This window comes from Macrobrachium nipponense, chromosome 35 (assembly GCF_015104395.2).
Source record: "Macrobrachium nipponense isolate FS-2020 chromosome 35, ASM1510439v2, whole genome shotgun sequence".
In the NCBI taxonomy this organism is placed as follows: domain Eukaryota; kingdom Metazoa; phylum Arthropoda; class Malacostraca; order Decapoda; family Palaemonidae; genus Macrobrachium; species Macrobrachium nipponense.
The window spans coordinates 28,129,283-28,151,782 of NC_061096.1; the positions used below are offsets into that span (position 1 = coordinate 28,129,283).

Genomic DNA, 22,500 nt, shown 5'->3' on the forward strand with positions numbered 1-22,500 from the left:
TATCAATTATATCCTGGGGTTTTTCGGGATCAAAGTAAATCGTTTTTTTTAAACGTCTCAGATAGCTCTTTCAGGACGCACACTTGATCCATACACTTTAACCGTCTAAATGCAGCCTGTTGACACCCTAGTATACTATTCGTCATCTGCCTGACCTCCACAATCAAAAGCCTATGCATGATGGAAACTCGGTGTTGATTATATTTCACTTGTTAATTCTAATTCTAGAGGTAACAGTACTTTAAGTTGAAGTGAAATGGGTATCACACCAAAATTGGCTATAATGATACACATGATACACAAACTATAATATTCAAGGCTGCAATCCTCTCAGTCAAGCATTGGTATACCTCTACCAACCAATTTTGGGAGATAATAAATTCACCCACGGCCGTATATGTAAGAGTACTTCCGAGCTGACAAATATTCTAAGGCCGGGCGCCAAGGATTTGGCGTGGAGATTGGTGAAACATTACGGACGCAAAGGGCCAAAGTCACAATCAAGGTCTCGTCGTCAAAGTTCCTCTCTCGTGTCGGTTTTTAAATCATGGTAATAAAAACGAGTGGGACATCGATCGGCTGGTCGGTCGGGGCTGACAATTAAAGAGAAACAATGGAACAGCATTCGCTGAGATAGGCGACAGCTTTCATAACCGAAAGTTCAATGGCGTAGGTAAAATCAATTTTTTTTTCAGTTTCGGTTAAGGACGAGGGGCGCCGCTGCGTGACTTAGCGGAGATACGTTATCTGGAGGGCGCGCCCGTTCTGGGTAAGAATTTTTGGAAAAGTAAAATTCATATAGAATTAGGTGACAGCAGTGATTGTGAACTATAAATAGTCCTTTATAAAATTAACAGAAAAAGTGTATTTTATCTAAAAATGTGTTATCTAAAAATGTGTATTCACTATAAATGTATATTTTATCTAAATAAAATGTGTATTCACTATGTATTTAAATCAGTGGCAGAACGCACACTATGCATAGTAGTATGACAGAAGATGCTAAAACTAAAGTTCTGGCAAAGGAGGAGGAGGAGGAGGAGGAGGAGGAGAGAGAGAGAGAGAGAGAGAGAGAGAGAGAGAGAGAGAGAGAGAGAGAATCTTATGAATATATCTTCTTATTACTTCGTCGATGCCTTCAAGGCGTTTTTATAATAAACATTCAGTCAAAATACAGAACACTGCATAGGATTTTATATCTCTTTCTCCTTTCTTCGCCTCATTCTCTCTTTCCTCCACCCCCATCTTCACGAGGCTCTTAACAGTCAACTAAATGCTCATTTCACTTCTAGGTCACTAGAAGCATCATGGAACTGCAGGTAACGCCCCATATGTAGTCCTTCCTCAGAATTTTAGGTAACGCCCCCTTATGTATAATTCTTCCTCGGAATTTTAGGTAACGCCCCCTTACATAGTCCTTCCTCGGAATTTTAGGCAACGCCCTCTTATGTAAAGTACTTCCTCGAAATTTTAGGTAAACGCCCCCTTATATAGTCCTTCCTCGGAAATTTAGGTTACGCCCCCCTTATGTATAGTTCTTCCTCGGGATTTTAGGTAACGCACCCTTATTTAGTCTTTCCTCGGAATTTTAGGTAATGCCCCCTTATGTATAGTCCTTCCCCGGAATTTTAGGCAACGCTCCCTTATGTATGGTCCTTCCTCGAAATTTTAGGTTGCGCCCCCTTATGTTTAGTGCTTACTCGGAATTTTAGGCAACGCCCCCTTATATAGTCCTTCCTCGGAATTTTAGGTTACGCCCCCTTATATATAGTCCTTCCTCGACCGGTTTGGCAATCGAATGCCGTCCATTCACTTTGTGAGCTGAACTTGCTACTACTTTACTACTTTGCTGTCTTTGATAAAACTCAACTATTATGACTTCTGATACGTAAACATAGAAAATAACTCACTAAATACTCACACACACACATAATATATATATATATATTATATATATATATATATATTATATATATTATATATATATAATAACACACATATTGTGAGTGTGCGTGTGTGTAAGTTAGCAAGTGTGTAAAAACTAGTTGCAAACCCAAGTAAATGTCTGTCACATTTGTAAATACTTTTTGAAATGTTTATACACACACAAGTATATTATTCATAAGAACTTTCTTTCATGTGCATGTACAGATATTTATGTGTCTGTACACGCAAACACACACACGCACACACACACACACACACAAACACACGGCCACTGCTAGTGTCTATATTTGTCCCCCGTATTGCATCTAATGCAGTATTTGAACCCTGGGGCCATCAAATATTTACGACAAACAAAGTAAGCCGAAGAGCGGTAATAAACGAAAATGGGTTCGTTAGTCCATCAGAGCTATCATTCATTTCCTAAGGGGAAGAGAGAGAGAGAGAGAGAGAGAGAGAGAGAGAGAGAGAGAGAGAGAGAATTATGGCATGTTTACTCTGTTCCTAATTGAAGGTCATACCTCGGGTCAGCTAATTGGACGGAAGTGTGAAGCAGTGTACAAAAAGGATGACGCTAAAAGGAGGAAAGGGTGAAAGGAGGGATACTGAAAAAGAGGTATAAAAAAAGGGGGCGGGGCGGGGCAGGGCGGGGAGGGGGGAGATTAAGGAGAGAAAAAGGGGAAGAGGCGGAAAAAGAGCAAACACAGGCGACAAAGGGTCTATAAATCAGAACACGAAGGTCCGAGATTATTATGGTTTTCGTGATTAATTGATGATGCTATCCCTCAACGATTACGGTAAAAACGGAGTCGATGACAATGGCATGGCAGGGGCGTCAATATTCCAAAAGGACAGTATTTCTTCCCGGGATGTCATTGGACTGGAAAGGTCGCATAATAAAGAACTGTTCTCGAAGGTTATAAGGAAAAAATAGGAGAGAAAAACACACGAAGAATAATAAACCTATCACTGACAACTAAGAATTATAACCAAGAGACTAATGAATTAGTCTAAAAGCAAGAATGAGAGCACAGAGCTCAATATTCTTGGAGGAGGTGGCCACAATTTTTCCAGCGAAGCCTACATATACGTATTATACATCTCGTTCGAATGCTGAAACTAAATTAGGAGTCTTGTTGCTTCTGGGACGAATTCAAATATTCTATGGCCTCTGTGTATTATTCTTTAAGGTTGTCAAGGGACGGTTCAAGGACCCATTCCCTTAATTTTGCAAACAGCCACAAAAAGTATCACGACGGCATCACCCAACATTATCACTTTGATTAGAAACAATGACCCAACCTTTCACTGCTCACCTAAAACAATTTGGGTGATGGGGGGGGGGGGGGGGGGGGTGGGGGGGGGGGGGGGGGCGTTTGAACGCGAATTTCTTCTGTATCTTTCATAGGCCGTGACCTCCCCAATGGTTTCGGGGCCGTTATCTAGGGCTAATATTTCTCGGGAGCCAGTATTCTGATAATATTTACAGTGTTTTGTTTATGTTTATACTCTCACCGCCAACGGGCTTGTGTTAAACACGCAGAAAAGGTAGATATTGTTCTCGCTGTAATGACAGCTTATGAACCGATTCACTCATTCATTGTTCTTGACAGGAAAACAGAAAATGACAATGCATGGCTATATTACACTACTTTACAACCTAAAAGTTGACATGAAGGTGAATCAACATGACATGATCGGTGAAAGCAGACAAATAACTATCAAGTTCCACAAGAAAAACATGTTTTTCTTCATATATATATATATAGTATATATATATATATATATTATTATAATATATATATATATATATATGATAATATTAAATTTTTTTTAATACTAATTATATATTGAATATATATATATATATACTATATATATATGTATATATATATATATATAATGTATATTCTATATATATATATATCTATATATATATATATATATATATATATAATATTATATATATGTATATATATATATATATATATATAATATATATATGTATATATATATATATATATTATATTATATATAACATATATTATATATATATATATATATAATTATTATATTACTTACACCAGTTAGCACTGCTCAAAACATTAAAAAGACGAATAATAAGGAAAAAAAATCAGGAGGTATCATCCTGATATGTAATAAAAAGATGAGAGAGAGAGAGAGAGAGAGAGAGAGAGAGAGAGAGAGAGAGAGAGAATGAAGGTGAGAGGATTCGAGCACATTCGTAAAGAAATACCCTGTTTCAATATTGGTAATTGTAGTTTGCACAGGCAATCGTCGATGGAATTAATATTAGCATAAACTGACAGAAACTCTCCGGTGGAAGTTGGAGCTCTCGAAGTTGAGGTCAAAACAAAGATATGATGATCTCGACCAATTTCAGCCACTGCAGATCAGTCAAGCTCGTGTACTAAATGAACCCAAGGATTAAACAATTGGAATGCGAATCAAACTAGTAAAATTCTCTCTTAACCAACGCTACCAAGAATTCTAGTGAAATAATTTCTAAAGTGTGAAAGATTTAGACGTTTCCATAAAGAGAAAAGTGTATTTATACCAAATACAAAGGTGCAACTTTTAAGTATATCTTACGTATTTCTCGACTAACGGCAGAAGAAGCTTATATAGATAAGGTAAATTATATATATATATATATAATCTATTTATATATCTATATAATATATAGATATATCTAATATATATCTCTATATATATAATAAATATCTATATATATATTATATATATAATATTATTATATTAATATATCTATATATAGTATATATATATCTATAGATATATATATATATCTATATATATATATATATATATATATATATATATATATATTTTTATCTATATATATATATATATATAGATATCTATATATATAGTATATATATATATATATATATATATATATATAGATATTTATATATGCGCAATCTATATATATACATAATCTTTTTTCCCCAGATACTCTCAAAATGATGTACTAGTATGTCAAAATGACGTATGTCGACATTTTTGTGGATGAAACCTTGGCATCCTCGATTCTATCAAACGGAAATATATAGTTGCTTTCTGGTCGAATTTACGGCGAAAGGTCAGAAGTTCAAGTCGCTGATAAAAACTGCTCATTTGCACTTGACCCTTATCGCCTCATTATCATGGCAATAATGTGTAACTGTTGATTCCGGATTTTATAGACCTTCGTGATACAGAAATACTACAGGTTACATTAGAGAACAGGTTCAATATACGCTTTATTTTTTTTTATCTTTTATTAGAGAAAATATACAATATTTCACAGTTGTAATAGTTTATTTGTGCCTTTGCCTACTTTTTCTTTTTATCTTTTATTAGAGAAAATACAGAATATTCTACAGTTTTAAAAGCTTATTTGTGCCTTCACCTAATTTTTATTTGTATCTTTTATTAAAGAAAAAATACAATATTTTGCATTTTTAATAGCTTATTTGTGCCTTAACCTAATTTCTATTTTTATCTTTTATTAGAAAAATGTACAGTATTTTACAGTTTTATAGTTTATTTGTGTCTTGTCCTAATTCTTTTATGATTTTTTATTAGAGAAAATAAACAATATATCTCAGTTTTAATAGCTTATTTGTACCTTGAACTATGTTAGAATTGTTTTTGCAATTTTTTTTTTTTTTGGAAAGACGATCTTTGTAAACAAACAATAAAACGTCCAAATAATTAGCATCGTTCATAAGTCAAACTGGCAAAAAATGGTGACAAATATTTTTTTTCCATTTCTGGCTATTGCTTAATTTCTTATTTCCGAGACATCAGGTCAAATGCTCGAAGGTACAGCATTGCGATCTGGACTTGTGATTATTTGGAAGTTAATTGTTTGATCATCTGGCTGGTGCCAGAGTGTAACAGTTTTTGATCATCCGATAAATGCGCACATACATTTTCTATTGAACGAAGTTTATACCACCATGAAAATTACGTACAGCGAAATCATCATTATGTTTGCAGAGAGAGAGAGAGAGAGAGAGTAGAAGAAGCGAGAGAGAGAAAGAGGGGGAGGGAGGGGAGAGAGAAGAGAGAGAGAGAGAGAGCTTTTGATTTTAGTTAACAAACAATTTAATTGCCGGCTGTTGACCCCTCGGGGGCAATCAACAGACTTATTCCAGAAAGTTGTATTTTTTTCTTTTATTTGTAAAATTTGTTTTACCTTCCATGAGCGCCGGCAACAAGTACAGCACATCATTTCGTTCTTACTTTGATTTCAGAAACAAATGTGAACTCGCAATTTCTTGCGAACGACAAAACTTGTCCTCCTTTTGGTTTTTATAGAATATATTTTGACACGAACGCAAAAAACTGGATGATGGTAGTAGAATCAATTACTACCCTCGTCTGATATCATTCATTAAGATTGGAGATCCAAACAGACTTATGTCTGTGACTGATGGTAAGAAGGCGTTACGCAGTCCCGCCGGTAACTCAAAAGCAAGCAAAGAGGTTTTAAGGCCCCCATACACCGAACGATTGTCTGAACGACTGTCTGTATCGTTCACCTTCGCAAAAACACTGTGTATGGGCTTGTCTGAATGCAAAGGAGCTTCGTGTCTGAACGATCTCAGCGGGAATCTGTCACGACCAGGTTGCTGGCTTGCGACTTAAGTCTGTCATACACAGATCGTATGGGTTTGGCTGCCGATATAACGCTATCGCGGGCCTCTTCTAGAGATGATGCCACGTCTCCTCGAGACAAAATCTTTGTTCAGACTGAAATCGGTGCGGAGATCGTTCATACTATCTGAATAGTGTATGTGTGTGTGGGTCGATAACGGCAATAATTCAGACAGTCGTTCAGACAATCGTTCAGTGTATGGGGGCCTTTAGGTTAGGTCAGGTTTGGCTTAGGATAGGTGACCTTGTGGACACCGGTCATCCATCTTCAGTTGACCTTGAATCCATCAAAAGGAATTCTCCTCCTTTTCACTCGCCAGCAACCAGTTCTATGGAATAGCGAGTCTATTCACCACCATAAAAGAGGATTCCTATTGGGGCAGGAGTCAGTTTCCCCACCATTCCCGGGGATTCCACCTCGCTTTGACGGGAGGGATTCGACTTCATTCCGTCTGGAATTATAGGCGCTAGGTTTCGCATGGGCGGAAGAAAACGAAATATCCTGTGCGGTTCAGGATTATGCAATTACTGTCGTCCACTTTTAAAAAACCGACTTTTTTTTTTTGACGAACGGGATCTAGATTCAACCTTTCGAAAAAAACAAATGACACCTGAAGCGCCAATAGCGACGCTAGCCTCGAAATGATATTGAAAAAGTTGGCCCTCTTCAAAGAAGAGACGGAATCGATCACGGTGACGGTTAGGTCTGCTCTAACTTGAAACGAGCGAGTTTTCAGTTCAATTCTGTCTATTCAAGATTCAAAAAAAAAGAAGAAAAAAACTCTCCTTTCATGAGAATTGGCCTTTGAACTATATGTAACTCGAAAAGGTTCTCGTAAGTGTCTATACAGTGAGGATAAATAGACGATGCATGACTGATATTCCGACAGAATCAGCTGGAAATCATTAATACTAAATATAAACTCCCATTTTTATACATGTATATATATAATATATAATGAGACAGAGACAGAGAGAGAGAGAGAGAGAGAGAGAGAGAGAGAGAGAGAGAGAGAGGGTTAAGCAGCCCAGTTTGTTCGTGTGAACCTTCCGTGCACGAACATGTAGAGGGCCAACAGTTTAGTCATCTTCTGCACGATGTTCGTGCACAAATCAACATCATGTCAAGTGTGGATGTGGCAGCAGAGACAGCTGTCTAGACCTTCCAAAGGGCCAAGATCTCACTTAAGGCAATCTTATCCCTTGCTTTTAATATAAATCATTCAGTCATTCATTTGTAGTGTAAACGTTCCATCTCTGTCTTTCCCACCATTCTGTTTTTAGTATACGGTTGTAATTTATTTTAAAGATCTTATATAATTTATTTTTTAGTATGCTGGTGCAATTTATTTTAAAGATTTTAACCATTATCTTATTGTTGCTACTTTTACTCAGCTTTGACAGCCAATAATTACATAATCTTGTAACTACCATTAAAATACTGTAATGTCTCTTTTAGACTTGAAAATGTTGTTATGAAGAAACAACGAAACGCGTCGCAATAAAAAATGTGGTGTCTCTTAACCTACGCTCTTCTTTTCCTACTGAGATTGAGATTTCCAAAACATCTGTCTACTTTCACTATATATATATATATATATATATATATATATTATATTATATATATATATATATATATATATATATATATATATATACATATATATATATATATTATATATATATATTATATGGACATAATAAAAAGAGCCGATTAAAACGCCAAAATTATAGAGAAAATACTATATTTCAGAGACTGCTGTCTCTCCCTGAAGAGAGAGACAGCAGTCTCTGAAATAGTATTTTCTCTCTATATTTTGGCTTTTTTTATCGGCTCCTTTTATTATATGGAATTCTGTTGTAAGAGAACATTTTTACCAGTCATTTATATTATAAAGTTAATATTTCTTATCCAAACACCCTAAGAGTGGCCATTATAATAAATCTCTCACGCAGGTTTTAAACGTAAGCTCCATTATATTTATTTCCGTTTTGTTTCTATACGTGCAATGCCGCTTTTTTTTCCTTTTTTTTAACACTTTCCCATTGGAAGGTTTCCAGTTTCACTTCTCTTCGAGAGCCTTTCATTCATCGCGTGAATGGGACTCAACCGGTGAAAGCGGATATTAAAAGTTGCTGGTGCCGTCTCAGTAATCGCACGTAAGAGCTCTCTACACCATTTTTTTGAATTCCGATGAGTTCTTTAAGCGTTTATGACACATTCTTCTGCATTACCTGCAAATATCCGATTTCCGAGACCGTCTCTTAATACTCATCAGATATCATTCGTGAGAATTAAAAGTGTCATTAAAAACAGCATTGATTTGTGCTAACAGTAGGTATTTAAAGTTGTTAAGGTGCTGCCACTTTGCTTTTTATCTCGTATTCAGCAACATTCTTATATTTATGGGTTTATTGAAGAGCCTCTATTTGTTTTAACAAAGTGCTTAAGATTGATGACGTCCAATGAGACGTAAGTAGAAAAAAAAATTGTACCTTAAGTATGTTTTTTGACATTGCGATTCGCATGACAATCTGACGGTGAGTCATTGTGCCAAACCCCTCAATCCTCCCCCCCACACCCCCAAAAAAAGCATATATTAAATAATCGTTAAACAGTAACAAACGTAGAAGTATGTTTTTTGCCATTGCAATTCACATGACAACTTGACGGTGGATCATTTTGCCAAACCTCTCGCCGCCCCCCCCCCCCCTCCCAAAGAAAAAAAAACATATACAAAAAATCGTTAAACAGTAACAAATGTAATCTAAGTATTTTTTTTGCCAATGCAATTCACATGACAACCTAACGATGAATAATTCTAAAAAAAAAAAAATCTTAAAAAAATAGCTGAGAAAAAGAATGTAGTAGGGAGGGAGGGATGGAAGGACCACACGGAAAAGATAGACCTCCTAATCCCCACTTCTTCGTTGCCTGGTAATCTGAAGCCTATAGAAAACTTTGTAGTCCACCGAATTAACTCTGAAATGGAGAGAAAGAGAGAGAGAGGAAGCTTCTTCAGTCACTTTAGATGTAATCTCACAGACCTAATCAATCACGCCTTTGTGATGAAGGAGATGACCCAGGTTTTAAGGCGACCGGATTTCGCCTCTCCAATGATCCTCTTTCAGAATTGGTGATTTTTTTATTTAGAAAATATATAAAAAATAAAAAAAATAAGTGATTTATTTCATTTTTTAAAATTTCTTTATTTATTTGTTTTTTTTATTTGTTAGGTGTTTTTTCAATCCTTTTTTTCCTCCAAATGTATTTTATGACAGAATTACTATTGATTTATCTCTTAGATTTCCAGTTCTGGCCCTAAGTATGTACTTGCAATTTTTTTATATCAAAATAAATAGATGCAGCACAGTTATGCTTCAGTTTTTATTAAACCCAAACCACATTTTTCAATTTGTTTGCTTTCAAATAAAAAAATAAAAATATTTGAAAAAAATTATCTTTTAAATAAAAAAAATAAATGATTTAATCACTTGATTAAATCAGTTTGACTGAATCATTGCCAATCCCGTCCACTTTCAGAAGACTTTTCAATATCCCCTTTGAGAAAGAAACCCACCCCATCACCACATTTGTTTTATACGATCACTTCACTACAATTTAACAAATATATAAACAAACCTCCTGAGTGGAACTTATCATTCCTAATATTTGTTAGCATCAGATATTGCAATTCTACATAAAGTACTTATAACAGATAAAAGGATATATGCCAAGCTTTCAGTACATTACAAATCAGCAATTGTATAAAAGTCAGTATACTTCTCTGCCAACAGGGGGTTGGGGGGAGGCGGGGGTTGGGGGTCGTGTGCTAAAATCTTGTCCACCACACAGATATGTCCTAATGAAGCGCGAATTTTTCTAACCTATGGCGCTTCAATATCTCAGTTTTAAAGGAGGAATATTTCCAGCCCGAAATCTAGCTGAACTCGTCTCCACATGAATTCCAAATCAAGATGCACACTGGTCTGCTGGAAAGGAAATACCTTTGTGGAAATACACGTGAGAATTGGGTAGCCAGCCTTCGCAAGAACAAAAGAAAAGCCGTTGGGAATATATAGTCTCCTGGACACTCAATCTTTTCCGACACTACATTCGCTGACAATATGACGATTGATAATTTGTCCGGACACAGTAAACTGGAGGAGGAATAATAACGTAGAACAAAAACGTCACTGAAAAATGAAATGAAACAATTTGGAGACAGTTCACGTCGCTTTTCAAGCATTTATGAGGCCCTGGCAATAAAGCCAAGCGCAGGGGCGCTTTCAGTCAATCAGCCCCTCAAGAGGGAAGGGAGTAGAATGATTGGGCAGCAAGATGGAAGGAAGGAAGTGGAAACGGAGGTAAAGTAAAAGGATAAAGAGTGGAAGCGTTTACTTCTCGTATAATCTGTGTTGATATAATCATTCGCAGGAATATGTTCCTCAAGTTGCTTTTCCATTACGTAATATGATATGACGTTATGCTTTCCAGAGAGAGAGAGAGAGAGAGAGAGAAAGAAAGAGAGAGAGAGAGAGAGAGAGAGAGAGAAAGAAAGAGAGAGAGAGAGAGAGAGAAACGAGCTGGGAGACTGAAAGGGAATACTAAGACCCATTTCGGATCATTTATGCATTCACAATCTCGAGGCTTTTAAACTTTTCAAGGTATCTGAGGGGACGGAGGGAACGGATGAATATATTCCATATAAAAATAGAAGGTCGACCTTCCGCCTTCGGGGCATGGACCCCGAGTCCCCCACTTCGGAGAGGGAGGTGGGGTTAGGGGTGGGGGTGGGGTGGGGGGGGTGGGGGGGGGGTGGGGGGGGGGGGAGTTGCGACCGTAAACTTGGCGTTAACAAAGGAAACTTTTCCCGACGGATGAAATACACATCCACAAACATTCCCAAGAAAAAAAAAAAAAATGAGCAGTTACTCAGTTCTCAACATATCTGCACTTAGCCTAACAATATTTGGCAAAACAGATCTTTAAGATGCATTACCATGTTTTCAGGGTACTGAAAGCAAACATTACATCTTCGGTAGCCATGTGAAGAGTAGTGCTGCTGCTGCTGGCTATTTCTGTATACCCATTAACGAATTAGGAAACGTCACTGTAATAATAGAAATAAAAACCTTATCCAAATCAGCTTTTAACTCTATTTCCTTGCAACATATTTCAAGACTTAGCTAACTAGGAATTTTTATGGAGAAACACGGTTTCAACTCGAAGCTAATTTTAGGTAACTTGAATAAATAAAGGGATTTCGTCGTTTCGTACATTTTACCTGTAAAGTTCCAGGTAATTAATTGTGTTCCTTTTTTAAACTTTTGTTACTTTACGTTTTCGTTTTCTAGTTTGGAGCGGTTCAATATAACAGTTACAAACGCTGGAGGGTATCTGAATTAACTGATTTGGAAGGCTAGAGCTATCCGGATTAACTTTACATAAAACTGATTATTTATAAAATTATATATACATATTATACACATATAATATACAGATACACACACACACACACACACACATATATATATATATATATATATATATATATATGTGTGTGTGTGTGTGTGTGTGTGTGTGTATATGTCTATATATATATATATATATATATATATATATATATATATATATATATACATATATATATATATAGAACAAAACAGGCTGCTGCCGACATAGACTGAAAATCAAAAGTTCCTTCAAAATGGAAACCGCTGTTAAATCTCTTTTTAATTTAAGCACTGAACAGGTACTATTAATATGATATTGACAAGGGCTAACTTTTCAGCCGTCCCCCCCCCACCCAAAAAACAAAAAAAAAGGTTCTTGGTAGCTAAAAATTTAAAACACTTTCAAGCTGTTGTCCTCATTGAAAGGAACGACATTTGTAGCGTATGGTATCCAGCGCCATGGGTGATAGTATCCTTAATGTAACTATTTATACTTTTCGAAATTGCGTCACTACACTACACCCTAATCTAGATACGGCCAATCAACAACATATAATGCCCACATTCTCTCAGAAAACAGAACTTTACTGTCAGCCCAACAGACCGCATTTTACGTTACATGCCTGGCAAAATTAAACCGCACATTTGAATGACCTGTCTCTGTCCACTGACAGACATCTGGGCGATGGCGAGTGTTTTGACACGCTGCCATTTAATGCCGGAATTCATTCTTGCCACATTTGAGGCATAACCATAGTATTTCCACACGAAACTCAATCTCACACGAGTTCTACGAGTGTAGAGGAAACGAAAGTCAATCAATACACGTTCAGTTTGTGCTGTCAACGCGAAGATTACGAGATTGCATAGAAGGGTCGATCAGCCGTAAGCAAAGATGATTTAATTTTTGGAGATTTCACTGACTTAATCACATGAACTGAATAATCTGTAGGGCTGTGTAGAAAGTTCATAAAATCACCAGTGACGCACATTTTCCGTCATTACCACAGAGTGTCACCTCTCTCTCTCTCTCTCTCTCTCTCTCTCTCTCTCTCTCTCTCTCTCTTTGTTGAACATTTCCCCGGTCCATTTACTCCCCTGGAATTAATGTCCTTTGCAGCAAGCACGACGTTTTACGAGATTGGAGAAAATTCGCTGATTATATCCCAAAGGGAAATCATTTTTTTTCTGTTGATTTCTGGAATGAATTCAAGCGTTGCTCCTCTCAACTCCCGCCACTCCCCCAACCCCCCCCCCACCGTTTTGCATTATGATAAACTCTGCACATAAAAAGTAAGCTTCCAAAACACATGCGTCCGTGATACTCCGTACCTTGTGTGAGGAGGGTTTTTCAATGACCTATTTTATATATATATATATATGACATGAAAGGGAACGAATGTCGTATGTAACTTTAATCGATGTAATTTATTCATTTTCTGGTCGCGCGGTTAAACTTTGCCTGTCGTCACTTCTGGAATCCGGAAAAAATGAACAGCAGCCAATTCCAAAGGACTGAAAAAAATACGGTGATATGAAATGAGGGCTACGTCGTATTCATAAGTTTCCCCATTTTTACACCGATACATTTTATACGTTTTAGCTGTCCGTAAAAGAAAAACTATTGTGCTGGGTTTGGCTGTCAGTCCGCCCTCAGATCTTTAAAACTACTGAAGCTAGAGAGCTGGAAATTGATATAATGATCATCCACCCTCCAGTCATCAAACACACCAAATTGCAGCCCTCTAGCATCAGTAATTTTTATTCTATTTAAGTTTGAAGTTAGCCAGAATCGTTCGTCTGGCAACGATCTAGGCCAGCCTGCCACGGGGCCTGGTTCAAATATCATGGGCCACGGCTCATACAGCATTATACCGAGACCACCGAAAGAAAGATGTATTTTCGGTGGCCTTGATTATACGCTGTACAGAAAACTCGATTTCTGCGGCGAATTTTTTTAACATGTTTTATTTGACATAATTTTGATCAGTTCACTGGCTGGCTACTTCCCATAAATTCAAACGATAACCAAAGCATTTTTCATACTTTCACACCAAGCGCTAATTCTCACTTTAGTATGGGCAAGATCATGGCAATTATTTTGATAATATATTTTCTTCATGCCATACACTGTTATTTATCATTATCATGATCTGAATAAACTATCAGACATGAACGACTTTTAGCGTAAAAGTTAGTAGGGAGAGTTTACGATACATACTAAACATCTCAGCTCATGCATCACCTTATATTGCTTTTATATATATATATAATATATATATATATATATATATATATATAGATATAATATATATATATATATATATTATATATATATATATATATATATATATATATATATATATAAATATATATAATATATATATATATATATATATATATATATATATATATATATATATGTATATATATATATATGTAATATAAATTGTTTTAGCAAACCATCGTTACTGGTGCCACATACTTTTTAAACTTACATGTCAGCCCGTGCCGTTGAAAAGTGCCAAAGTAACATGATCGAAAGTATACTTTTCCGTAATGAATCAACCACACCACGAAACTACTGGAAAAAAATAAAAACTATCTCCAGCTCCTCATCTTATTAGCAGTCCAATAAGCTCATGATTACAGTCTTCGTTGCAAAGCAAGAACTGTCACAATAATTCGGTCACGAGGCCGCTTATCCTTTTAATGCTACGGTTAATTGGGACGGGCACCTAGCGCTCTCATAGGAGCTAGGTATCAAAAAATAAGGGGCAAAAAAGGGAGAAAATAAAAAGGGGCGGCGGTGGGAGGGGAGGGGGATTATTGCCAAGAGAAGCGATAGACCAGTTGATAAAAGAGTGAAGATTTAATGCTCTATCGCACGAGCGATCTTTTTCAGCATCAGAAGCTATTACGTATTTTTCTTAACCCAGGGAGTTATCAGTTTACATATAATAAATTTAACTAGTATTTATATTGCTTACAAGGTCGTTTTGTTATCGGAGACTTACCGCGCATTTGGCTTAAAAAATGGATAGTTCAATATAATGAAACTTACGAAAAGAAAAATAAAAGTGCAAAGTAATTCATGTCAACAGATGTTAAAAGATTCATTAAAGCAGTAAAAACTTAAAACAAAAACAATGCAACTAAAAAAATCGAAAGGCAATAGGCACACTCGACTTAAATGCATTTTTATGTCTGATACAATGGATTTATCATCCCTAATTTTTTTTATGAGAACTTGCTTTGGTCATGATTTTGAAATACTTCAGGTTAAATCTGACGTTATACACAACTTTATATAAAAAATACAACTTTATATATAAAATACAACTTTATATATAATATAAAGTTAATTTTAACCCGAAGCATTTCGGAATCATGACCACGGCAGGTTCTCATGGAAAAAATAAGGATAACAAACTCCTTTTATAGGACACATTACAAAACTTTCTTTCAAATTGACGGCGCTGCTTTTCTTTGAACTATTTTCTTTTTACTGGCTACCTCATTGTTTGTGAGTTTTATCTGTTTTATATTTTTAATATCTGTAATTACCTTAAAATGAACTGCATTCGATAAGGAATTGATTTTATCTTTTAATTTATCTATAGCCATTTTTTGTAAAGTGTGACGAAAATACGAGATCTCTGCTGCTCTAAAATGGAAGAGTGCAGTCTCTGCAAAAAAATGCAAAACTGAGAAAAATGGTGTTAAGAGACTTTATTACAGCTTATTACTGATTTTGCAGATAATGCAAATTATAGGACCCCCGAAATACTCGTGGAAATCACGAGAGCATCATATCTCAACGTCGAGAATTTTGCAGATACTGCAGTTTTCCATCTTAGCATTTCAGAGCAGTATAGCACCCGAGGGCTTTGGAATTCAATTCATTACCTTATTGGGATTGCCACGCGGAACTCCTGCACCAACGACGTAACCCTAACAGTGCTAGTTAATGATCACGCACTTCTAATGAACCGATTCTAATTACGTTGTCGTCAGTTGACAGCGCATCGGAAGGGCCATTCTTCGCGCCAAAACAAAGGTGCCAATCTTTGGCTTCAAGATAACGAAGGCGGGTGTCTCCCATCATTGCTGCCGGCGCTGCTTTTGGCTGCTTTGGGCAGCATTGGAAGAACGACGCAAAAATGGACCACGAAAATGCGCCCGAGTGACAGAAGAGAGAGAGAGAGAGAGAGAGAGAGAGAGAGAGAGAGAGAGAGAGAGGAATAAAATACCAACGCCGACACCAAATGCGATGTCAAACGCTACACACAAATTGAGCCATTTGAATATGAAAAAAAACACAAAACATTCTTATAAATGTTATGATATAATTCTTTCAGCTCCACTATTCATTAGCGTTAATCATGAGCAGTAGAAGTTTTCAGCCTTATAAATCTAATTAGGATGTAATGAACGTCATTACTGAATCCATTCGGGCATTTCGAAGCAATGATCACGTCCCAACATTCCCAACATCGAAGCTAATAAGGAATGAAGTGGAGAATGTCTATATATGTATCCTGTATGAAAACCAGATACAAAATGCCTGTGTACTTTAAGCTGCTTTAATAAATATTCTACAACACTGACAACCTGATCCAAAATGCTCATAGACTTTTAGCTGCCTTTATTAAGTCTACAAGACTGACAACCAGATACAAAATGGTCACGTACTTTTATCTGCTTTAATAAATAGTCTACAAGACTGACAACCATATACAAGATGGTCATGTACTTTTAGCTGCCTTTATTAAAAGTTTAGAAGACATGTCTAAATACGTTTTGCAGCACGAACTAATATTCAGGGATAAATGTAGCGAAGCTGTTCATTCCTATTTGTGGTTTTACAATCTACAGACTTTCACAGCTCTTCAGACACAAACGCCTAGTGGTCATGTTACTTGCCTCACTCTAGTGAAGGGGAACTGGGATCTATTTTTAGCAGAGGTGGAACGATTTATGCACGAGCCATTGAGGACTGTAATAAATGACTTATTTTGACCCGTTTGAGAAGAATTAACCACGGGAGAACAAGGTCTCTTCCTTGGCCTTTGTTCACCTTGTCACAATGATGTCGCTTATAAAAGTTTGTTGAACGCATACGGGTACAGACACAGATGTATGTATGTGTATGTATGTATGTATGTATGTATGTATATATATATATATATATAAAATACATATAGGTATACACAGATGTATGTATATATATATATATATATATATATATATCTATATATATCATATATAATTCTATGCAAAACTGGCTGCATGCCTTCCCCTTCAGAAGTGGCAGCAGCTCTCGACAACAAGCTTACCTGGAAGGAGGTTGATAGTTCCATGCACTTCTCTACTTCACTAGGTCACCAGTAAAGTCGTCTAATATCAGGTACAAATTCATTTCTTCAGTTCACTGAGAACCAATGAACTGCCGCCGGGATTCATGCTGGCATTAACCTAATACCATCCTTTCAGTTCATTCAAAAAATATTCATCCTGAACTGTCCTCGGTTTAAAGTCCACCCACCAAACCCCGCCCCTCCCACCTTCCGATTCCTCAAGAACCAATTGCATATTATTTTCACCCACCTGTTTCATCCCAGAATTATGGTAATCCAGCCTTTTTATGATCGTTTTTGCCAGCACTTATTTCCTTATTATTCTTCTTATCATCTAAGGCTTACTTCGTCTATTAGCAGCTGTATGCTACGATGCAATTAATTTCTGGTTTTATTTTCTCTCCTTTTTTTCTCGTTTTTACATGGACTCTTCTCTCTCATTTGTTTTCAAACAATACACCCTGGATTTTCCATCCCGTGCTTTCATTAACATTTGACAAAACTCGACTTTTCATGTCTTGCACTGGAATGATGTTGTGAAACCGAGTTACGAAAGCATTATCATCTTTATAATACCCAGTTTGGCTCCTTTCTATGCTCTTCTCTTTTGTGTTATTAACAAAAGAAAGAGCCTCGCGTCTATTTATTGCACTATCCCAAATGAGTCTCTTATATTGAATTGTAATAAAAAAAAACACACACACACACAAAAATAAGAGTGTACCTTAGCATTTCAAACAAAGTAAGTTTCCCTACGCTGCAGAATATTCAACAAAGAATATTTGAGCCTTATTCTATATTCATCAAAAACATTTCCCCTTTTCTTTATACAGAATAATAAATTATTAACTTTCGCTCTGTAGTCTACAGGCATAAAAGCTATAACAAGACATCTGGATCATGTTACATACTAATAAAAAATGCGCGTCCAATTTTCTCTATATTATTACCAAATATTTCCCTTCCCTGCGATATATTATATAATATATATATATATATATATATATATATATATATATATATACACGTATATAATACAGCTCGATCTTATCCATATTTTCTGATACCGACTCTTCATCATTTGTAGTATATTTTCAATATGATTTCTCATCTCCGTTCGTATTTCGACATATAAAGAACACCTTCCTTTTTTCCCTTATCATCAAATGTTCTAGTTCACAAATTGCATCTGACTACTCCTGTTTCTATTTGTTTTCTAATTTAGTGTGCGTGTATATACACATACATAAATATAAATCTTATATACATACATATATATATATACATATACATATATATCACATATACATATAATATATATATATATATATACATATATATATATATAAATATATATATATATATATATATATATATATATATATATATATATATATACATACACATATTACATCCGCCTGTCATTCAATCACGGCCAAACGGCTGGTCCGATGGGCATGAAAATTGACAGGGTTATAGTGGAGACCACTAAGATGGTTTATAATGGGGATTCATCCTACCTCCTCCCCCCACCCCTCCGAAGGGGGCGGGGGTGAGAAGGGATTCCCTGAAACGGAGCTGGTTCTGCCCGTGGACTTAGTTACTTTACGAATATTCATACATAATTTCTGTATACATATGTTTGCTAGTATATATAATGTATGCATGTCTGTGTAGACATCAATCATTGCAATGGTTATTGGCTTTTGATTTTAGAACATTTCATCCTTATTTCACATAATCTGATCTCAAGAGGACCAAAAAAGGACTTATATAAAATCCCAGCAGGCAATCGAACCTATATATACCATACACACACACACACTCACGCACTGAAACAAAGATAAAAGTGATCGAGATAGTAGTTCATAACACAAGTCAAGATAAAGCAATTGCAATGTATCTCTGTTGCTGTTATAATAAAACGAAATAAATTTGAAAACGGAAACAGACATATCTCGGCATATTCTGAAAGAGAGCAGAGGGCCGGAATAGCATTAGAAATACACCTTTACATATTTAATCAGGACTTGAAACATGCATTGTGAAATAGCTATAATCATCATCTTCAAAGGCAAACAATTTGGATTAGCTCATCATGCTTGCAAACATGACTATATTTATAAAGCAAATTTCCAGGAAGCACAAAAATAATGGTCTAAATACGCATGCACGTCCATGCAGTGTTAACATATATAACAGTTTCTAAAAAAGCTGCAGATGAAATGCAAACATAGTCGAGTCAACTACTTTAAGAATGTTGACTTTCTGAGAGAGAGAGAGAGAGAGAGAGAGAGAGAGAGAGAGAGAGAGAGAGAGAGAGAGAGAGAGAGAAGTAAAATGTCCAGATTCACGTCAGCCCCGAATATTAATAAGTGTCTACTCGTAGAGGAGATCCAACGTAATGATTTGTTTTAAAGGGATGAAATATATATATCTATAAATGTGACTCAGCGCTAAACTAACCAATATATATTCCATTCTAGAGGCACTACGGAAAAACAAAAAAAGAAGCGAGCGACAACATGGAAGATTAACAATGTAAAAAATACCTATGTTGACGACATGACGACACTGTGATTTGGCTACTGGTCGAGTGTATACAAAGTATTACCTTTAGGGTCCTGGTTCGTCCCAGAAGGACGGCGTCCATTTCTCCCTCTGGCCGAACCATATCTACGTTTCGGACTCCACCGTTACTTTGAGACATACTATTTTATAAGTAGTAGTAGTAGAAGTAGTAGTAGTAGTAGTAGTAGTAGTAGTAGGGGCCAGTGTTAAAAGTGAGCCGGCTCTCTTGTCTTCTTAACCCCCGACGAGGGAGGGAGCCCCCGACTTTGCATAACTGATCAACAACCAGCGAGCGACTCCTGGGACGAACAGTTAACAGAATCACTCAGCTGAAGCCATGGATCATCGCCCCCGCCGCCGCCACAAGGCTATTTACCGAGCTCACTCGAATGGTCAGTCACGCCCCTTTTCATGAGACGATGGTCTAGGAGTTACGTGGGAATTTCAGCTCATTTCTTAAACTATATACATATCAAAATTGCGTCTTACAAATTATGGAATTTGAAGAAGGCGTATACTCCTTAAAAAAAATACAGGACAAGAGGCAATACTCACATTATCATCATCATCATCATCACGTCACATTATTGAATCCTCTAGCTGAGTAATACGCAACATTTTCCTCGAGGTACCTTCCAGTAGATATTTCTTCTCGAAACGATTTGATTTTCAGAGGTTCAAAGCAGTTACTGTTTTTTATTTTCAGTGAATTAGGCGAAATATCTTACTGTTCGACACGGGATGCATTATATTACAAAAATACAAAATACTTTTTTTTCACAGATCACAGCTCACTTGAATCATTAGTTCATATCACACTCATATTTCATTGAAGCATTTTGAAGAGTAGGATAACACTCAGTATTGCAGTCAAATTATTTTGTGGTTATTTATCGCGAACATTATTAATAATCGTCTCATACTCCTGTGGTTTTATTTAAACATGGCAAAGAACAAATTTTCTTAGTAACATCTGGGAACTACAGTATTATTTATAAGACAAATTAAAAACATACCATAAAGATTAAATATTGACAAAGTTTGCGCAAGAATAAAAATAAATAAATCAATATACAAAAATTATTTTGAAATGAACCGTTACACGTTAACACGACCGCGGCATTATACAAATCTACCTGCCTACATGAAGGCTGCCAGCCACACTTAATAAATTGGAAGGAATAAGTAATTATCTGCAAAATCACTTCACACTGGAGGAAGGCAACGCAAACCTAGGTGAAGCGAGAAATGGCCTGTGTCTGGAAGTTCTAATGTAACTTTTGTCAATAAACAAAGTTTATTTAACGCTAAAACCGGTAACCATTTTCTTTATTTATTTATCTATTTAAAAATTCAACACGTTCCATTAGCCAAAAAAGAAGAAAACAAATCATTATCAGCGAATGAACATCATATAGCACTTTAACGTCTCGCGAAATACCCTTTGTACCTCAACTCAGACCAACAGAAAAAAAAAATCCCTAACATTCATGACGGGAAATACTATAAAGCCATGTTAAGTGTATGTGTATGTGTGAGTGTGCGTCCTTACTGTCCATAACATAACAAGATTTGACAGCCTCGTGATACCCAAGGCTGTCTGTCTATTAAAAGGGCAAAGCTGCCTAAATGTTACCTTCTGCTGACTCGACCAGGTTAACGACCTCATTCTAATGTAAAATGAATGAAGGAAATAATTCCCATATCATCTTGACAAACACAGTTACGACGGACAGCACAAAAGGAATTCATTATCATGATCGTCATGTTTTACTATTTGATCCCTATCTATCCCCTTCTGATGACTTCAACTCTCATAACAAAAGGCGGTAGGAATGGAATGGAATGTGAGATTTAGGCTTGAAGCCAAGCACTGGAATCCAAGGTATTATTCACCGCTATAATAAATTTGGTTTGGGGTGAATATCTATACTGGTTAATTTATAAATTAAACATATAAAGGTGATTTTAAGATGGTAAAAACAGATATCCTCTATAAAATTGTAACTTCGCATTACAAGTGTGCAAAAAAGAATAAAATATTTATACCAAAAGGCGGTAGGAGCTGTAACTTTTTATTTTCTTTAAAATTACTATTTACAGCTTTTTACAATTTAAATCTATTACAACTAACATTTATTTTACCATTTTAATTTTTTTTTACCATTTTCCATTTTTTCCTTTTTTTTTTTGAACTGCTTAACATCCTCGGGATCCATATCCCGAAACTAACAAAAATTCCATTCAATACCAGAATATACGTAGTTATCTGTATTACGCAAATACTTTTTGTCCATCACGTGTAACTTTTCGAAGACACAGAACAGTTTCTTTTTAAGAAAATAAATAAAAATAAAAATCCTCTGGTTCACCATGCATATTGATGGACGTTCGCACCGAGGTAATATAGTCATGTGAAAATAAATTAGCTTCATTCTTTTTAACACATATTGTTAAAAAAAACGGACATTGCATTTACACC

At 35.9% G+C, this 22,500-nt stretch overlaps 1 protein-coding gene across 5 annotated transcripts in view; it reads right to left on the reverse strand.

Annotated features, from left to right (window-relative positions):
- Positions 1 to 22,500, reverse strand: part of LOC135208527 (inactive dipeptidyl peptidase 10-like) — a 710,904-nt gene that overhangs the window by 246,758 nt on the left and 441,646 nt on the right. Inside the window, exon 2 of one of the 5 annotated variants that reach the window (XM_064240821.1) lies at positions 20,062 to 20,943. The exons of the other annotated variants lie outside the window; for them this stretch is intronic. Coding sequence (XP_064096891.1) covers positions 20,062 to 20,157 — 96 coding nt within the window. The 5' untranslated portion in view covers positions 20,158 to 20,943. The remainder of the gene's footprint in view (positions 1 to 20,061; positions 20,944 to 22,500) is intronic. 5 annotated transcript variants of the gene reach the window in all.